The sequence below is a fragment of the Macaca nemestrina genome, chromosome 4 (genome assembly GCF_043159975.1).
Source record: "Macaca nemestrina isolate mMacNem1 chromosome 4, mMacNem.hap1, whole genome shotgun sequence".
Taxonomy (NCBI): Eukaryota; Metazoa; Chordata; class Mammalia; order Primates; family Cercopithecidae; genus Macaca; species Macaca nemestrina.
In genome coordinates this window covers 153,935,292-153,950,893 of record NC_092128.1, presented here as the reverse complement: position 1 = coordinate 153,950,893, position 15,602 = coordinate 153,935,292, and the positions used below count along the sequence as shown (strand labels likewise).

General features: G+C 51.3%; 1 protein-coding gene across 2 annotated transcripts in view; it reads left to right on the top strand.

Annotated features, from left to right (window-relative positions):
- The window catches only part of LOC105483399 (carbohydrate sulfotransferase 12), a 58,518-nt gene that overhangs the window by 18,899 nt on the left and 24,017 nt on the right, over positions 1–15,602 (top strand). The window contains exon 2 of one of the 2 annotated variants that reach the window (XR_011622639.1): positions 11,509–13,284. Coding sequence is in view for 1 of the 2 variants with exons in the window: in XM_011744251.3 (XP_011742553.1) it covers positions 11,586–12,830 (1,245 nt within the window). In the remaining variant the exon portion in view is untranslated. Of the gene's footprint in view, positions 1–11,508; positions 13,285–15,602 lie in introns of those variants that run through there. The other variant, XM_011744251.3, reaches the window with a different exon arrangement.

Genomic DNA, 15,602 nt, shown 5'->3' with positions numbered 1-15,602 from the left:
GGGTTTTGCCATGTTGGCCAGGCTGGTCTCAAACTCCTGACCTCAAGTGATCTGCCCACCTCGGCCTCCCAAAGTGCGAGGATTACAGGCATAAGCCACTGCACCCAGCCTTTTTAAACATTTTTTATAGAGATAGGGTCTTGCTATGTTGCCCAGGCTGGTCTTAAACTCCTGGGCAGTTCTTCCTGCTCAGTCTCCCAAAGTGCTGGGATTACAGGCATGAGCCACCATACCTGGCCCAAAAATATATTATTAATATATAGTTATAATCCTAAAATATTTTCCTTGTAATTAAACTGAAGTCTTATTAAGTTATCAATAAAAAGTCATAGTTTTTTTTTTTTTTTTTTTTTTTGAGATGAAGTCTGGCTCTGTGGCCCAGGCTGGAGTGCAGTGGCGCGATCTCTGCTCACTGCAAGCTCCGCCTCCCGGGTTCACGCCATTCTCCTGCCTCACCCTCCCGAGTAGCTGGGACTACAGGCACCTGCCACTGCGCCCGGCTAATTTTTTGTATTTTTTTAGTAGAGACGTGTTAGCCAGGATGGTCTCGATCTCCTGACCTCATGATCCGCCCGCCTCGGCCTCCCAAAGTGCTGGGATTACAGGCGTGAGCCACTGCGCCCGGCCAGTCATAGGTTTTATAAAATGATGTAGTCGCTGGCATCGGTTGTGTGTATGTAATGCTTCTTGGCTGAAAAAAAAGCAGAAGTGGTTAGGCTGGCTCAGTAACGCCCTTATCTAGTTCTTACGTACAGAATTCGTGGACGGCGGCAGCATCCCTGGCCTCTGGCGTCTGCCTATGTCAGCGATGTGACTGAGCGTCCTGAAGCTTCACTCTCCTCGTTAGTCTTCATCTTAATTGGCAACTTCCCTCTCAAATTGTTTGACATGTTAACTTTTCCCCTTTGCTACTTTCTCTTTCTTTTCTTTTCTCTTTTCTTTTCTTTCTTTCTTTCTTTTCTTTCTTTCTTTTCTTTCTTTTAGATGGAATTTCTCTCTTGTCGCCCAGGCTGGAGTGCAATGGCACGATCTCGGCTCACTGCACCCTCCGCCTCCCTTGTTCAAGTGATTCTTCTGCCTCAGCCTCCGGAGTAGCTGGGATTACAGGCATGCGCCACCACGCCCAGCTAATTTTGTATTTTTAGTAGAGACGGTTTCACCATGTTGGTTAGGCTGGTCTCAAACTCCCGACCTCAGGTGATCCACCCGCCTCAGCCTCCCAAAGTGCTGGGATTACAAGTGTGAGCCACTGCCCCCGGCCTCTTTTTTTTAGATGGAGTGTTGCTCCGTCACCAGGCTGGAGTACAGTGGTGTGATCTCGGCTCACTGCATCCTCCGACTCCCGGGTTCAGGTGATTCTCCTGCGTACAGAGAGGCTGAGGCCTCTCCTGTAGCTGGGACCACAGGCACGCGCCACCACACCCAGCTAATTTTTGTATTTTTAGTAGAGATGGGGTTTCACCATGTTGGCCAGGCTGGTCTCGATCTCTTGACTTTGTGATCCGCCTGCCTTGGCTTCCCAAAGTGCTGGGATTACAGGCGAGAGCCACAGTGTGCGGCCCCACTTTGCTACTTTCTTAGCCTTCAGAAAACCTTTTTTTTTTTTTTTTTTTAATGTGGTTTCATTCACTGTCATCTCAAGAAACTGTTGACTGTTACACATCCTTGAGAGGGGTGGTCCTGAAAACTTGGACAGCACAGGTACTTAGGATCTAGTTTTAAAAATAGGCTGCAGGGGCCGGGCGTGGTGGCTCAAGCCTGTAATCCCAGCACTTTGGGAGGCCGAGATGGGCAGATCACAAGGTCAGGAGATCGAGACCATCCTGGCTAACACGGTGAAACCCCGTCTCTACTAAAAAATACAAAAAACTAGCCGGGCGAGGTGGCGGGCGCCTGTAGTCCCAGCTACTCGGGAGGCTGAGGCAGGAGAATGGCGTGAACCCAGGAGGCGGAGCTTGCAGTGAGCTGAGATCCGGCCACTGCACTCCAGCCTGGGCGACAGAGCGAGACTCTGTCTCAAAAAAAAAAAAAAGAAAAAAAAGGCTGCAGTGGTTCATGCCTGTCATTCCAGCACTTTGGGAGGCCAAGGCACTTGGATCACTCGAGGCCAGGAGTTCGAGACCAGCCTGGCCAACATGGAGAAAGCCCCTCTCTACTAAAAATATAAAAATTAGCCGGGCATGATGCGTGCCTGTGGTTCCAACTATTTGGGAGGCTGAGGCCTGAGAATCCCTTGAACCTGGGAGGTACAGGCTGTACTGAGCCAAGGTCTCACCACTGCAGTCCAGCCTGGGCGACAGAACAAGACTCCGTCTCAAAAAAAATAAAAAACAAAAAGTAAAAAAATAGGCTGTAACATCGTGTGGTTCTAACCGTTCAGAGGGTACTGAAAGCTGGTACAGGCCTGCTTGTTCTCGTCCCACTCACACCCTGAACACACCGGGAGGGCAGGCGGGGAATGCGGCGGGGGCCATGGAGAGACAGCAGCAGGCCCTCTGATCCTCGTGTTTTCGTGATTTCTGTAGCGGGTCATTACCTGTCTCAGGTTTGACACATGTATTAGCTGTGCGTGACGCTGGTGCACTGCAGGCCGCAGGGCGGGAGGAGGCGTGATCTGCCCCTCCAGATTGGAGTCTGCTGGATGCTGGGCTTCTCTGCCTTCATCGGGTCCAGGAAGCACTGGGTGAAGGGGGCAGTAGGCAGAGGGCGTCCTTTTCTCTGTCTGAGAATCATGCCAGCCCCTTTCATGTGGAAGCCCACCACCCTCTGTGCACCGACCTTTTCACTATGACTTACCTTATTACTCTTGCCATTGAAAACATGAATTAAGAAGCCAGGCGCGGCGGCTCATGCCAGAAGCACAGGCAGGTAAATCACGTGAGCCCAGGAGTTCAAAACCAGCCTGGGCAACATGGCAAGACACCGTCTCTACCCAAAATACAAAAATTAGCTGGGCAAGGTGGCACACGCCTATGGTCCCAGCTACTTGGGGAACTGAGGTTCCTGGGAGGTCAAGGCTGCAGTGAGCCAAGATTGCAGCACTGCTCTCCAGCCCGGGCAACAGCGCAAGACTGTATTTCAAAATTAATTGATTAACAAAGGCTGGGCACAATGGCTCACGCCTGTAATCCTGACACTTTGGAAGGCTGTGGTGGGAAGATCACCTGATCCCAGGAGTTCAAGAGCAGCCTGGGCAACATAGGGAGATCCTGTCTCTACAAAAGAATTTTTAAAATGAGCCAGGTGTGGTGGTGTGCACCCATGGCCCCAGCTTCTTGGGACAAGCCAGGAAGTTGGGGCTGCAGTGAGCCATGATCATGCCACTGCACTGTAGTCTGGGCAACAGGGTGAGACCCTGACTCTAAAGAATATAAAGAAAGAACATGAATTAAGAGTCCACAGAAGTTGCAGAGGTGGATGGAGAGTGCAGCTGCATTTCAACCTCATGAACTTTGAGGTTCATTTAATGAGAATCTGTGAAGGGCCAGGCCCAGTGTCTTTTAGAGTCCAGTCCAGTGCGTGTGAGGCATATAAACTCCAAGAAGCTAACGCTGGGAGAAGTCCAAGAGGGTCCCCCAGTGCGAGACTCTGCCCTAGAAGACTCCCAGGGGCAATCCGCCTGTTTGTGCTGGGATGTGCCCAGGAATAGAGATCTCACTATGGGTTTTGGCCACTTAACTCATTAGCGTATCTGTTGGTTCACTGGGCTGACCCTGGTGTCCGAGAGTTGTCTTCTGAAGCTGCAGAGGACAAGCCTGCTCCCCTCCTCTGTGACAGCCCTTCAAGAGTTTGAGGCACCAACAGAAATGCTTCTCGTCCTGAGCAACCCCAGCTCCCCCAGCGCTCCCCTTCCATAAGGTGCTATGGGAAAAGAGACACTGAGCGCTGGCTAGAGCCTGCTGTAATCAGGGTGCCCCCGTGGAGGAGTGGGAAGAGAAGGCAAGACCCTGCTCCAGGCCGGGCGTGGTGGCTCACGCCTGTAATCTCAGCACTTTGGGAGGCCAAGGCAGGCGGATCACCTGAGGTCAGGAGTTCAAGACCAGCCTGGCCAACATGGTGAAACCCAATCTCTGCTAAAAATACAAAAATTAGCCGGGCATGGTGGCACATGCCTGTAATCCCAGCTACTCAGGAGGCTGAGGCAGGAGAATCACTGGAACCCGGGAGGCGGAGGTTGCAGTGAGCCGAGATTGTGCCACTGCCCTCCAGCGTGGACAACAAGAGCAAGACTCCGTCTCAAAAAAACAAACAAAATCCCCCACCCCAGTGAGGACTGCGCTTAGTCAGCATGTGGGTGAAGACAGGTGTGGACACAACCACAGTGCAGACAAGGGTAAGTGTCAGGAGAGAGGGGTCCAGACTGTTGGGCTCTTCCAGAAACCCCAGACTGCCAGGTCACAGCCAGTGAACATGGATGCATTTTATGTTCACCTTTTACCCTCCACCCATGAACGGGGCTATGAGATGCCCCTGCTCAAACATCTAGAAAGAAAGAGACAGGATCTGGCCTCTGGCAGAGGCGGGTGCCTCTGGGGATCCATGCCCTGTGGCCGCCATTGTTTCTGGATGTGGCTGAGGGCTCAGGAGCGTTGTGCGCACAGGTGGTGAGTCACCTGTAAGGCCCACACACGGGGCAGGTGCAGGGGGCCCACATCTGCAGTTGTGTGTGTGTTCAAATGCAAAATAGCACTGCTTGTCCCCTTTTCCTGTTGTATCCAACTTGCAGGTCTTCTCCCATCCTGTCTATTTGATCTTTGTGTTTTTGGGTGGAGAACCTACCACTTCTCCCAGTATACGTTTCCATCTCTTATTTATCTTCAGCTTTACTTTTTGTCTTTCCAGGCTGTTATCTTCTGAATGCAGATTCTGGGGGAGCCTACACTCTGGTGGCGGCGGCAGAGGTGCCCGGGGTCAGGGGTTAGACCCTCTGGGGGAAGGGCCTGGCAGAAGGCAGGAGGCTGGAGGGAGAGACAGGCTGGGGACCACGGGGTTCCCTCGATCAGCGGGGCCTCTCTGGGGACCTGTGTAGTCCAGGATGGAAGTAGGTAGATGGGCACTGTGCAGAGGGACTGGCAGTGAGAAGAGCACAGCTGGCTGTGGGGACAAATATTCAGAGGCTGGGACTCATTTCTGTAATGGAACCAACGTCCTTAGCAAGAAGCCAAGGCAGGAAGGTGGCCCAGGAATACCCCAGGAGAGTTCCTGGCATGGAACGTCAGGGGCTTGGTCACAAGGGGCTTCAGAGCCAGGCTGATGTGATGGGGGCCTCTGAGCCTGACATTCACCCAGTATTGACTGCACCCTACCACGTGCCTGCATGTGGTGAGCACAACCAGACGGAGCCCACCCTCCCCGGCTGTGTGAGCGAGAGCGGGACTAATTAAAAATGCACACCCCAAATAAGTACACAGTTACCGACGGGATCGACGGAGACTGCATAGTCTGGGATCTGACCAGTTGGGAAAGGCTTTGCTGAGCTGGGGATGAGTAGGTGTCTACTGATGACGAGGCAGGGGCAGGTAGACAGACGTCCTCGCCTTGTCATGGTCTTAGAGGTAAGGTACTCCCTTTTGCACCCTTAAATATGAGGTTAGCTGTGAGTTTTTTTGTTTGTTTTTGTTTTCACGCAGATTGTTGCTAATATTAAAAAATGTAACATACAAGAATGATAGGAGAGACATACAGGCCAGGCGCGGTGGCTCACGCCTGCAATCCCAGCACTTAGGAGGCTGAGGCAGGTGAATCACTTGAGGTCAGGAGTTCGAGACCAGCCTGGTCAACATGGTAAAGCCCCGTCTCTACTAAAAATACAAAAATTGGCCAGGTGTCAGGGAGGGCACCTGTCATCCCATCTGCTCAGGAGGCTGACGCAGGAGAATGGCGTGAACCCGGGAGGCGGAGGTTGCAGTGAGCTGAGATCGTGCCACTGCACTCCAGCCTGGGTGACAGAGCAAGACTCTGTCTCACAAAAGAAAAAAAAATGAGAGAGAGAGACATACAAATGAAAAAATACTCAGTTTAAGAAAGTCGTAGCACTTTGCGAGGCTGAGGTGGTGGCCAGACTGCTTGAGCCCAGGAGTTCAAGACCAGCCAGGGTAACATGGTGAGACCACAGCTCTGTAAAAAATTTTTAAAAATTAGCTGGGCCCAGTGCTCTGTATCTGCAGTCCCAGCTACTTGGAAGGCTGAGAGGGAGGATCACTTGAACCCAGGAGGTCAAGGCTGCATTGAGCTGTGATTGTGCCACTGTACTCCAGCTTAGGCGACAGAGCAAGGCTCTGTCTCGGAGAAAAAAAAAAAAGTTAACACATTTGTTTGAGGACAAAAAGTTCAACACAGTTTGGGCCTCCCATTCCACCCCCCGCACAGAGATGACAGAAAAAGGGTAAGCTGTAGGGTTCTGTAGATGCCCTATCAAGTTGAGGATATCCTCCTTTCTAAGTTTGCTGAGAGTGTTCATAGTGAATGGATATGGGTTTTGTTGTTGCTTCCTGTAGGAGTTTATTTTTTAGCTTGTTAATATGATAGATTGCATGGTTGATTTTTGAATGTTGAGCCATTCTTGCACACCCTACTTGGTCATGCCATGATTCTTTTTTGTTTGTTTGTTTTTTGTTTTTTGAGACAGAGTCTCACTCTGTCACCCAGGCTGGAGTGCAGTGGCACGATCTTGGCTCACTGCAACTGCCACCTCCTGGATTCCAGTGATTCTCCTGCCTCAGCCTCCCCAGTAGCTGGGACTACAGGAGCCCACCACCACGCCCAGCTAATTTTTTGTATTTTTAGTAGAGGCGGAGTTTCACCGTGTTTCCATCTCCTGACCTCGTGATCTGCCTGCCTCGGCTTCCCAAAGTGTTGGGATTACAGGCGTGAGCCACTATGTCATGGTTCTTTTTATACACTGCTGGATTTGGTGTATTAATATTTTGAGCATTTTTGCATCCAAGTTCATAAGTGATACTGGCCTGTAGCTTTCTCTTTTTTTTTTTTTTTTTTTTTTTTTTGAGATGGAGTCTCGCTCCGTCGCCCAGGCTGGAGTGCAGTGGCACGATCTCGGCTCACTGCAAGCTCCACCTCCCGGGTTCAAGCGATTTTCCTGCCTCAGCCTCCCGAGTAGCTGGGATTACAGGCATCCACCACCACGCCCAGCTAATTTTTTGTATGTTTTAGTAGAGACGGCATTGCAGGATCTGGCCAGCAGCCCGCAGTGCAACGGGGCTCTTTCTTTGTTCCCAGGCAGATCAGCAGGTTGAGAAATAACAGACACAAGATAGTGAAAGCTGGGTCCAGGGGGGTCACCACCTTCTGGTCGCACGGTGCCAACAATGCACTGGACATACCAGCCTTTATTATTAAGTGTAGTGAGGGCGGGGGTAGGTTAGTGAGGGATTTAGGGTCATTTGATTATGAGGTGAGATGGTCACATGGGGATGAACCAATTCTTTAACGTAACAGCTGTATGCAGAAGTACAGTATAAAGAGATAAGAATTTACAATATAGTGTGTGCATCAGTAATTTCTAACAAAGCCTTAAAACAGAAACACAGTCTTTCCATAGCCTATGATTAGCAAGATATTAATCAGCAGTAACAGTTGCAGCAAAAGCTGGTTACCAACAATCCATAGAAACAGCACATGAAGCTAGACAACAGCTTAGACCAGAAATTCTCAGAAGGGAGTATGCCTTAACCCTAAAGAGGCCTAGAAGAGCCATGGCAAGATGAGGGCATTTATCTCATCCATATGGACACACGTCCGTTTATAGGCTCCCCTCAAGGGTCACATCCATTCCCAGAGCTATGAACATCTGCTTTTCTGGGATAGGAGTCTTGGTGATGTGAAAACCTCCCTGACTGCACGTCTGTTCATAGGCTCTCTGCAGGGGGAAGCAAATCACATGCTGTTGGCTCATTCTGGCAGCCCAGCCTGGCATTGTCTTTACACAGTCCTGCATGCAATTTTGTATTTACAATAATCAGGGGCATTTCACCTTTTATTCCGTAGCAATAGTTTCAGGGGGTCTCCCTACAAGACGGAGTTTTGCCATGTTGGCCAGGCTGGTCTTGAACTCCTTGACTTCAGGCGTTCCACCTGCCTCGGCCTCCCAAAGTGTTAGGATTACAAGCGGGAGCCACTGCGCCCAGCGTCTTTTTTTTTTTTTTTTTTGGTACTGGTTTTCACTGGTTTGGGTATTAGAATGATGAGTTGGACGTGTCCTCTCTTCTCCTTTCTGTAAGAGATTGTATAAAATTGATGTTGTTATTCTTTGAGTGTTTGATAGAATTCTTCAGTGAAACCATCTGGGCCCAGAGATTTCTTTTTAAGGCGCTTTTACATTACAAATTTAGTTTCTTTAATTAGTATAGGATTATTCATTTTGGTAGTTTGTGGTTGTCAAGGAATTGGTCTGTTTCATCTAAGTTGCTAAATTTGTGGGCATAAAATTGTTTGTAGTAGTTCCTTATCCTTTCAATGGCTGCAGGATCTATAATTTCATTCCTTGTCTTGTTCTTGATAAAGATAATTCGTGGGTTTTTTTTGTTGGTGGGTTGGTTTTTTTTTTTTTTTTTTTTTTTTCTTTTGAGACAGGGTCTTGGTCTTGCCAAGACCAAGGCTGGAGGGCAGTGGCACGATCTCAGCTCACTGCAGCCTTGACCTCCTGGGCTCAAGTGATCCTCCTGCCTCAGCCTCCAGAGTAGCTAGGACTACAGGTACATGCCACCATGCATGGCAGATTTTTGCATTTTTTATAGAGATGGGGTTTTGCCATGTTGCTCAGGCTGGTCTTGGACTCCTGGGCTCAAGGCATCCTCTCGCCTCTGCTTCCCAAAGTGCTAGGATTACAGATGAGAGCCACCGTGCCCGGCCTCTTCTGCTTTCTAATGCTCTTGGCACCACAGTGACTGTAACATATGTTGTATTTTCATCCTCATTTTGTTCTATGTACTTTAAATTTTTCCTTTGCCATTATTTAGAAGTGTGTCATTTATTTTCCAGGAATTTGTGTTTGTGGATTTTCCTGTTGTCTTTTCTGTTACTGATTTCTAGTTTTATTCCTTTATAGCTAGAAAACTCTTGAAATATTTCAATTCTTTTATTTTTATTTATTTATTCATTTTTATTTTTTTTTTTTGAGATGGAGTCTCGCTCAGTCACCCAGGCTGGAGTGCAGTGGTGCAATCTCGGCTCTCTGCAACCTTTGCCTCCTGGGTTCAAGCGATTCTCCTGCCTCAGTCTCCTGAGTAGCTGGGATTACAGGCACCTGCCACCATGCCCAGCTAATTTTTGCATTTTTTTTTTTTTTGTAGAAACGGGGTTTCACCATGTTGGCCAGGCTGGTCTTGAACTCCTGACCTCGGGTGATCCACCTGCCTCAGCCTCCCAAAGTGCTGGGATTACAGGCATGAGCCACCGCACCCAGCCTAAATTTTGTATTTTTAGTACAGACAGGGTTTCACCATGTTGGCCAGGCTGGTCTCCAACTCCTGATCTCAAGTGATCCACCTGCCTCAGCCTCCTGAAGTGCTGGGATTATAGGTGTGAGCCACTGTGCCCTGTCAAGATTTCAATTCTTTTAAATTAGTTGAGGTTTGGTCTGCCATGGTGAATGTTTTGTGGACACTTAGAAAAAACTATGTTCTCTTGTAGGTGAGTGTTCCACGTATGTCGGTTAGGCCCTGTTGGTTGCTGGTGTTGACTTCTTCTGTATCCTTGCTGATTTTCTGCCTAGTAGTTTTGCAGTTATCAAGAGTGAAGTGTTGAAGTCTCCAGCCATAACTGTGGATTTGTCTATTCTTTAGCTCTATCGATTTTTGCTTTTTGTATTTTGAAGCTCTGGTTTTTTTTTTGTTGTTGTTGTTTTGTGTTTTTTGAGATGGAGTCTCGCTCTGTCGCCCATGCTGGAGTGCAGTGGCCGGATCTCGGCTCACTGCAAACTCTGCCTCCTGGGTTTATGCCATTCTCCTGCCTCAGCCTCCCGAGTAGGTGGGACTACAGGCACCCCGCCGCCACCTCGCCTGGCTAGTTTTTTTGTATTTTTTAGTAGAGACAGGTTTTCACCATGTTAGCCAGGATGGTCTCGATCTCCTGACCTCGTGATCCGCCCGTCTCAGCCTCCCAAAGTGCTGGGATTACAGGCTTGAGCCACTGTGCCCGGCCAAGGCTCTGTTGTTTGGTGCATACACGTTTGGGATTATTATGTCATTATGTAATGTCCCTTTGTCTCTAGTAGTTTCCTTCCTTCTGAAGTTTGCTTCATCTGGTATTAAAGATAGCCACTCCTGCTTTCATTTCATTAATGTTTGCATGATTAATGTTTTCCATTCCCAGGAGAGAGGAGGTGAGAAAGTAGAGGGCCAACTTGCCCCTCCTCTAACCACCTCACGCCATGTCATGGGTGCCAGGTAGGGGTGGGGTAGAGTTGGAGTTCACCTCCCACTGGGCCCTGACCTGGCCAGGGGAGAGGGAGTCAGAGTGTGGACTCCCCTGCCTCACACCATCTCCTTCCACCTTGTGGATGCCAGGTGGGGTCAAGGCTTAGCTCCCTGCAGGACCACACTGATGGGACGGACAGAGGAAGCACCTCTACTTCCATGGGCAGAGGAAGGGGGATCAGCTCTCTCCTCAGCCCCACCAAAACCCCCTGGTGCCTGGCAGGGGAACGGGAATGTGCCACCTACTTTTGGGAAGCCAGGGTGGTGTGGAAGGTCAGCTCTCAGCGTGGCCCTGATGAAGCTGTGGGGTGCAGTTTTTCCGTTGGCATTCGACTTAAGTAAAGTGGGTGTTGCCAAAACAATTTTCCTGTTGTTGGGTCACTGTGAAGTTAAGGAACGGTTCCCAAGACCCCTCTTACTTATGATACCAATAGCAAATGCAGGCGTCCCTGAGACCACTGTCGGGTTTGATGATTTGCTGGAAAGATTACAGAGCTCCCTGATCGCAGTTACTCTTGTGGTTATGGTTTATTATAGGAAAAGGAGATGGATTCGAAGATTAAAATCAACCTTGACAGGAGAATGGTGTGAACCTGGGAGGTGGAGCTTGCAGTGAGCTGAGATCACGCCACTGCACTCCAGCCTGGGCCACAGAGCGAGACTCTGTCTCAAAAAAAAAAAAAAAAAAAAAAAAAAAAATCAGCCTTGGAAAGAGTTGCAGAGGGCAGAGTCCAGGGGGGCTCACACCTGGAGCTGGTCTCCACTCCCTGAGAGGCGTCCTCTCCTTGGGAGTTGTGAGCAGCATTACTTTCCCAGTGGTGGTGAGTGTCAGCCCGTGTGGAGTACTGCCAGCCAGGGAAGCACCTGAGCCTTGGCGTCCAGGGTCATTATTGGTGCTCGGCCACATGGATGTGTAGACTCCCTGCACTGCTGACCTCAGCCTCCAGCCCCTCTGGAGGGGAGCTGATATCAGTGCTCCTGATATCAGGAGCTCGGAGTCCCCCACCGATGAGAAGGCAGGAGTAGGAGCCCCAGGACACCTCAGTCATTAACTAGTGCGTCACTGCCTCTGCAGGTTCCCAGCAGGATGCCCCGGCTCTGCAGGAAGCTGAAGTGAGAGGCCCGGAGAGGGCCCGGCCCACCCGGGGCAGGATGACCAAGGCCCGGCTGTTCCGGCTGTGGCTGGTGCTGGGGTCGGCGTTCATGATCCTGCTGATCATCGTGTACTGGGACAGCGCGGGCGCCGCGCACTTCTACCTGCACACGTCCTTCTCCAGGCCGCACGCCGGGCCGCCGCTGCCCACGCCCGGGCCGGACAGGGACAGGGAGCTCACGGCCGACTCCGACGTCGACGAGTTTCTGGACAAGTTTCTCGGTGCCAGCGTGAAGCAGAGCGACCTTCCCAGAAAGGAGACGGAGCAGCCGCCCGCGCCGGGGAGCATGGAGGAGAGCGTGAGAGGCTACGACTGGTCCCCGCGCGACGCCCGGCGCAGCCCGGACCAGGGCCGGCAGCAGGCGGAGCGGAGGAGCGTGCTGCGGGGCTTCTGCGCCAACTCCAGCCTGGCCTTCCCCACCAAGGAGCGCGCGTTCGATGACATCCCCAACTCGGAGCTGAGCCACCTGATCGTGGACGACCGGCACGGCGCCATCTACTGCTACGTGCCCAAGGTGGCCTGCACCAACTGGAAGCGTGTGATGATCGTGCTGAGCGGGAGCCTGCTGCACCGCGGCGTGCCCTACCGCGACCCGCTGCGCATCCCCCGTGAGCATGTGCACAACGCCAGCGCGCACCTGACCTTCAACAAGTTCTGGCGCCGCTACGGGAAGCTCTCCCGCCACCTCATGAAGGTCAAGCTCAAGAAGTACACCAAGTTCCTCTTCGTGCGCGACCCCTTCGTGCGCCTCATCTCCGCCTTCCGCAGCAAGTTCGAGCTGGAGAACGAGGAGTTCTACCGCAAGTTCGCCGTGCCCATGCTGCGGCTGTACGCCAACCACACCAGCCTGCCCGCCTCGGCGCGCGAGGCCTTCCGCGCCGGCCTCAAGGTGTCCTTCGCCAACTTCATCCAGTACCTGCTGGACCCGCACACGGAGAAGCTGGCGCCCTTCAACGAGCACTGGCGGCAGGTGTACCGCCTCTGCCACCCGTGCCAGATCGATTACGACTTCGTGGGGAAGCTGGAGACGCTGGACGAGGACGCCGCGCAGCTGCTGCAGCTGCTCCAGGTGGACCGGCACCTCCGCTTCCCCCCGAGCTACCGGAACAGGACCGCCAGCAGCTGGGAGGAGGACTGGTTCGCCAAGATCCCCCTGGCCTGGAGGCAGCAGCTGTACAAACTCTACGAGGCCGACTTTGTTCTCTTCGGCTACCCCAAGCCCGAAAACCTCCTCCGAGACTGAAAGCTTCCGCAGCGCCCTTCCCCGCGTGCCCGGAACCTGCCGCAGTCGCACTCCAGTTTTTTTATGGCCTACGATGTTGCAATCTGGGCTTCTTGTTTACTCCACTGCCTCTATCCATTGAGTACTGTGTCGATATTGTTTTTTAAGATTAATATATTTCAGATATTTAATACGAAACGTGGAAGGGAATGCTGGAGTAAAATCTCCCCTCTGCCCGCCCGCCAGCTCCTGTGGTTTCTGTCTGAGCACGTGGGCGCCGGGAGGGGATGCTGAGGCTGTGGGAGCTGCCTCCAGGGCTCTGGCCACTCAGGAGGAGGGCGGGGCCTGCACTTGAAGTCAGGCCGAACTTGTCTATTTTTAAAACGGTAGCTGACGAATCCTTCCAGAGGGAAAGTTAAGTGTTGTACTTGAAAAGGTCAATCTTCGGGGTTTCCTGTTTGAAATCAAGTCAGAGGTAAACCGGTCAGTTACAGAAGCAGGAGTTCTAACTCCAGCTGTTCCCATTAGTGTCTAGTTTATATTATGGCTGTTGAGGCCGGGTGGGTGATTCAGGCAGGTAATTGTAGCACTTTGGGAGGCGCAGGCAGGAAGATCGCTTGACGTCAGGAATTTGAGACCTGGCCAACATGGTGAAACCCTGTTTCTACTAAAAATACAAAAAAAAAAAAAAAATTAGTCCGGCGTGGTGGTATGCACCTGTAGTCCCAGCTACTCGGGAGTTGTGAGGTGGAAAGATTGCTTGAACCCAGGATGGAGAGGCTGCAGTGAGCTGAGATCGCGACACTGCACTCTAGCCTGGGTGACAGAGTGAGACTCCTTCTCAAAATAAATAAATAAATAAATATATAAATAATTTTTTTTTTTTTTTTTTTTGAGACGGAGTCTGGCTGTGTCTCCCAGGCTGGAGTGCAGTGGCGTGATCTCGGCTCACTGCAAGCTCCGCCTCCCGGGTTCACGCCATTCTCCTGCCTCAGCCTCCCAAGTAGCTGAGACTACAGGCGCCCGCCACCACACCCGGCTAGTTTTTTGTATTTTTAGTAGAGACGAGGTTTCACCATGTTAGCCAGGATAGTCTCGATCTCCTGACCTCGTGATCCACCCGCCTCGGCCTCCCAAAGTGCTGGGATTACAGGCTTGAGCCACCGCGCCCGGCCATAAATAAATATTAATGAACACATTATGGCTGTTAAGGCTGGGCACGGTGGCTCATGCCTGCAATCCTGGCACTTTGGGAGGCTGGGGTGGGAAGATCACTTGAGCCCAGAAGTTCAAGACCAGCTTGGGCAAGGTAGCAAGGACCTCATCTCTACAAAAAAAGGGCGTGGTGGCACACATCTGTAAACCTAGCTACTCAGGAGGCTGAGGAGGATCACTTGAGCCCAGGAGTTCAAGATCAGTTTGGACAACATAGCGAGACCCTGTGTCTACAAAAAATAAGAAAATTAGCCAGATGTGATGGTGCACACCTGTAGTCCCAGCTACTCAGGAGGCTGAGACAGGAGAATAGCTTGAGCCCAGGAGTTCAAGGCTGCAATGACCTATGATCGTGCCCCTGCACTCCAGCCTGGGCAACAGAGCGAGACCCTGTTTCTAAATAGACAGAAGATAGATAGGTAGATAGGGAGATTAAATCAATAAAATAGAACGCAAACTGGCTGTTGACGTTTACAGTTAGCAGGAGTGGAGCGGGTTGGCATTTATCTCTAGACCATGTTGGGTGACAGTACCCAGCGTCACTGAGAAGAGGCTCCATGTGACCGCCTCTGTGGCTTTCTGGTGGGTTTAGCTCCAGTGCCTTCACCCTCAAGGACATGACTGACCTTGAACCCTCAGGTTTGATGGGCCCCGTCTTGGTAAAAGTGTCAGAGGAGGCTCTGGAAACATCTGGCTAAAACTCCTTTGCTGTTTCTGCTTCTAAGCTGTAGTTGGAGAGACGGTTGCAGTCATTTCATGGTGTCGGGCACCCTGCTTGACCTGTCTTCCTCGTGTGTGGTGTTTGTCGCCACTGCCCCAGTCCCTGGTTGCTGGCCGTGCTCAGCTGGGGTGTCTCCCCGGTGTCACCTGTGTGTGGTGTCCCTGTGTTTCCCAGGCTCAGCTGGGCTTGTGTGGGTCTTGGCCGCTGAGTGCCTGCCTGCCTCAGGTCTCCACTGTATTAGACACCTCGTGCCTTCCTTTCTGAAGCTTCACTTTCTTTTATTTTTGTTTTGTTTTGTTTTTGGAGACAGGATCTTGCTCTGTCATCCAGACTGGAATACAGTGGTGCCACCACAGCTCACAGCAGCTTCAACCTCCTGGGCTCAAGTGATCTTCCCACCTCAGACTCCCAAGTAGCTGGGGTTACAGGTGACGCCCGCCCACCCGGCTAATTTTTTATTTTTAGCCGAGATGAGGTCTCACTGTGTTGCCCTGCTTGTCTCAAACTCCTGGACTCAAGTGACCCTCCTGCCTCACCCTCCCACAGTGCTGGGGTTACAGGCCTGAGCCATCACACCTGGCCCCTCCAATTTTTTATGATGATCAAATTTTTAATTTTAAACATACCATCTTAACAATTGTGAAGTGCACTGTCCTGCCACCATCACCATCATCATCTCCAGAGCTTTCTCATCTTCCCAAACTGAAACTCCGTCCCCGTTCAGCACTCCCTCCCCGTTGGTAGAAGGCAGCACCTTCTCCTCTCTGATTTCCGCTGCCCGAGCTCCCTTATAGAAGTGGAGTCGCACAGTGTCGGTCCTTTTGGGACTGACGTACTTCACGTCATGCAGTGTCCTC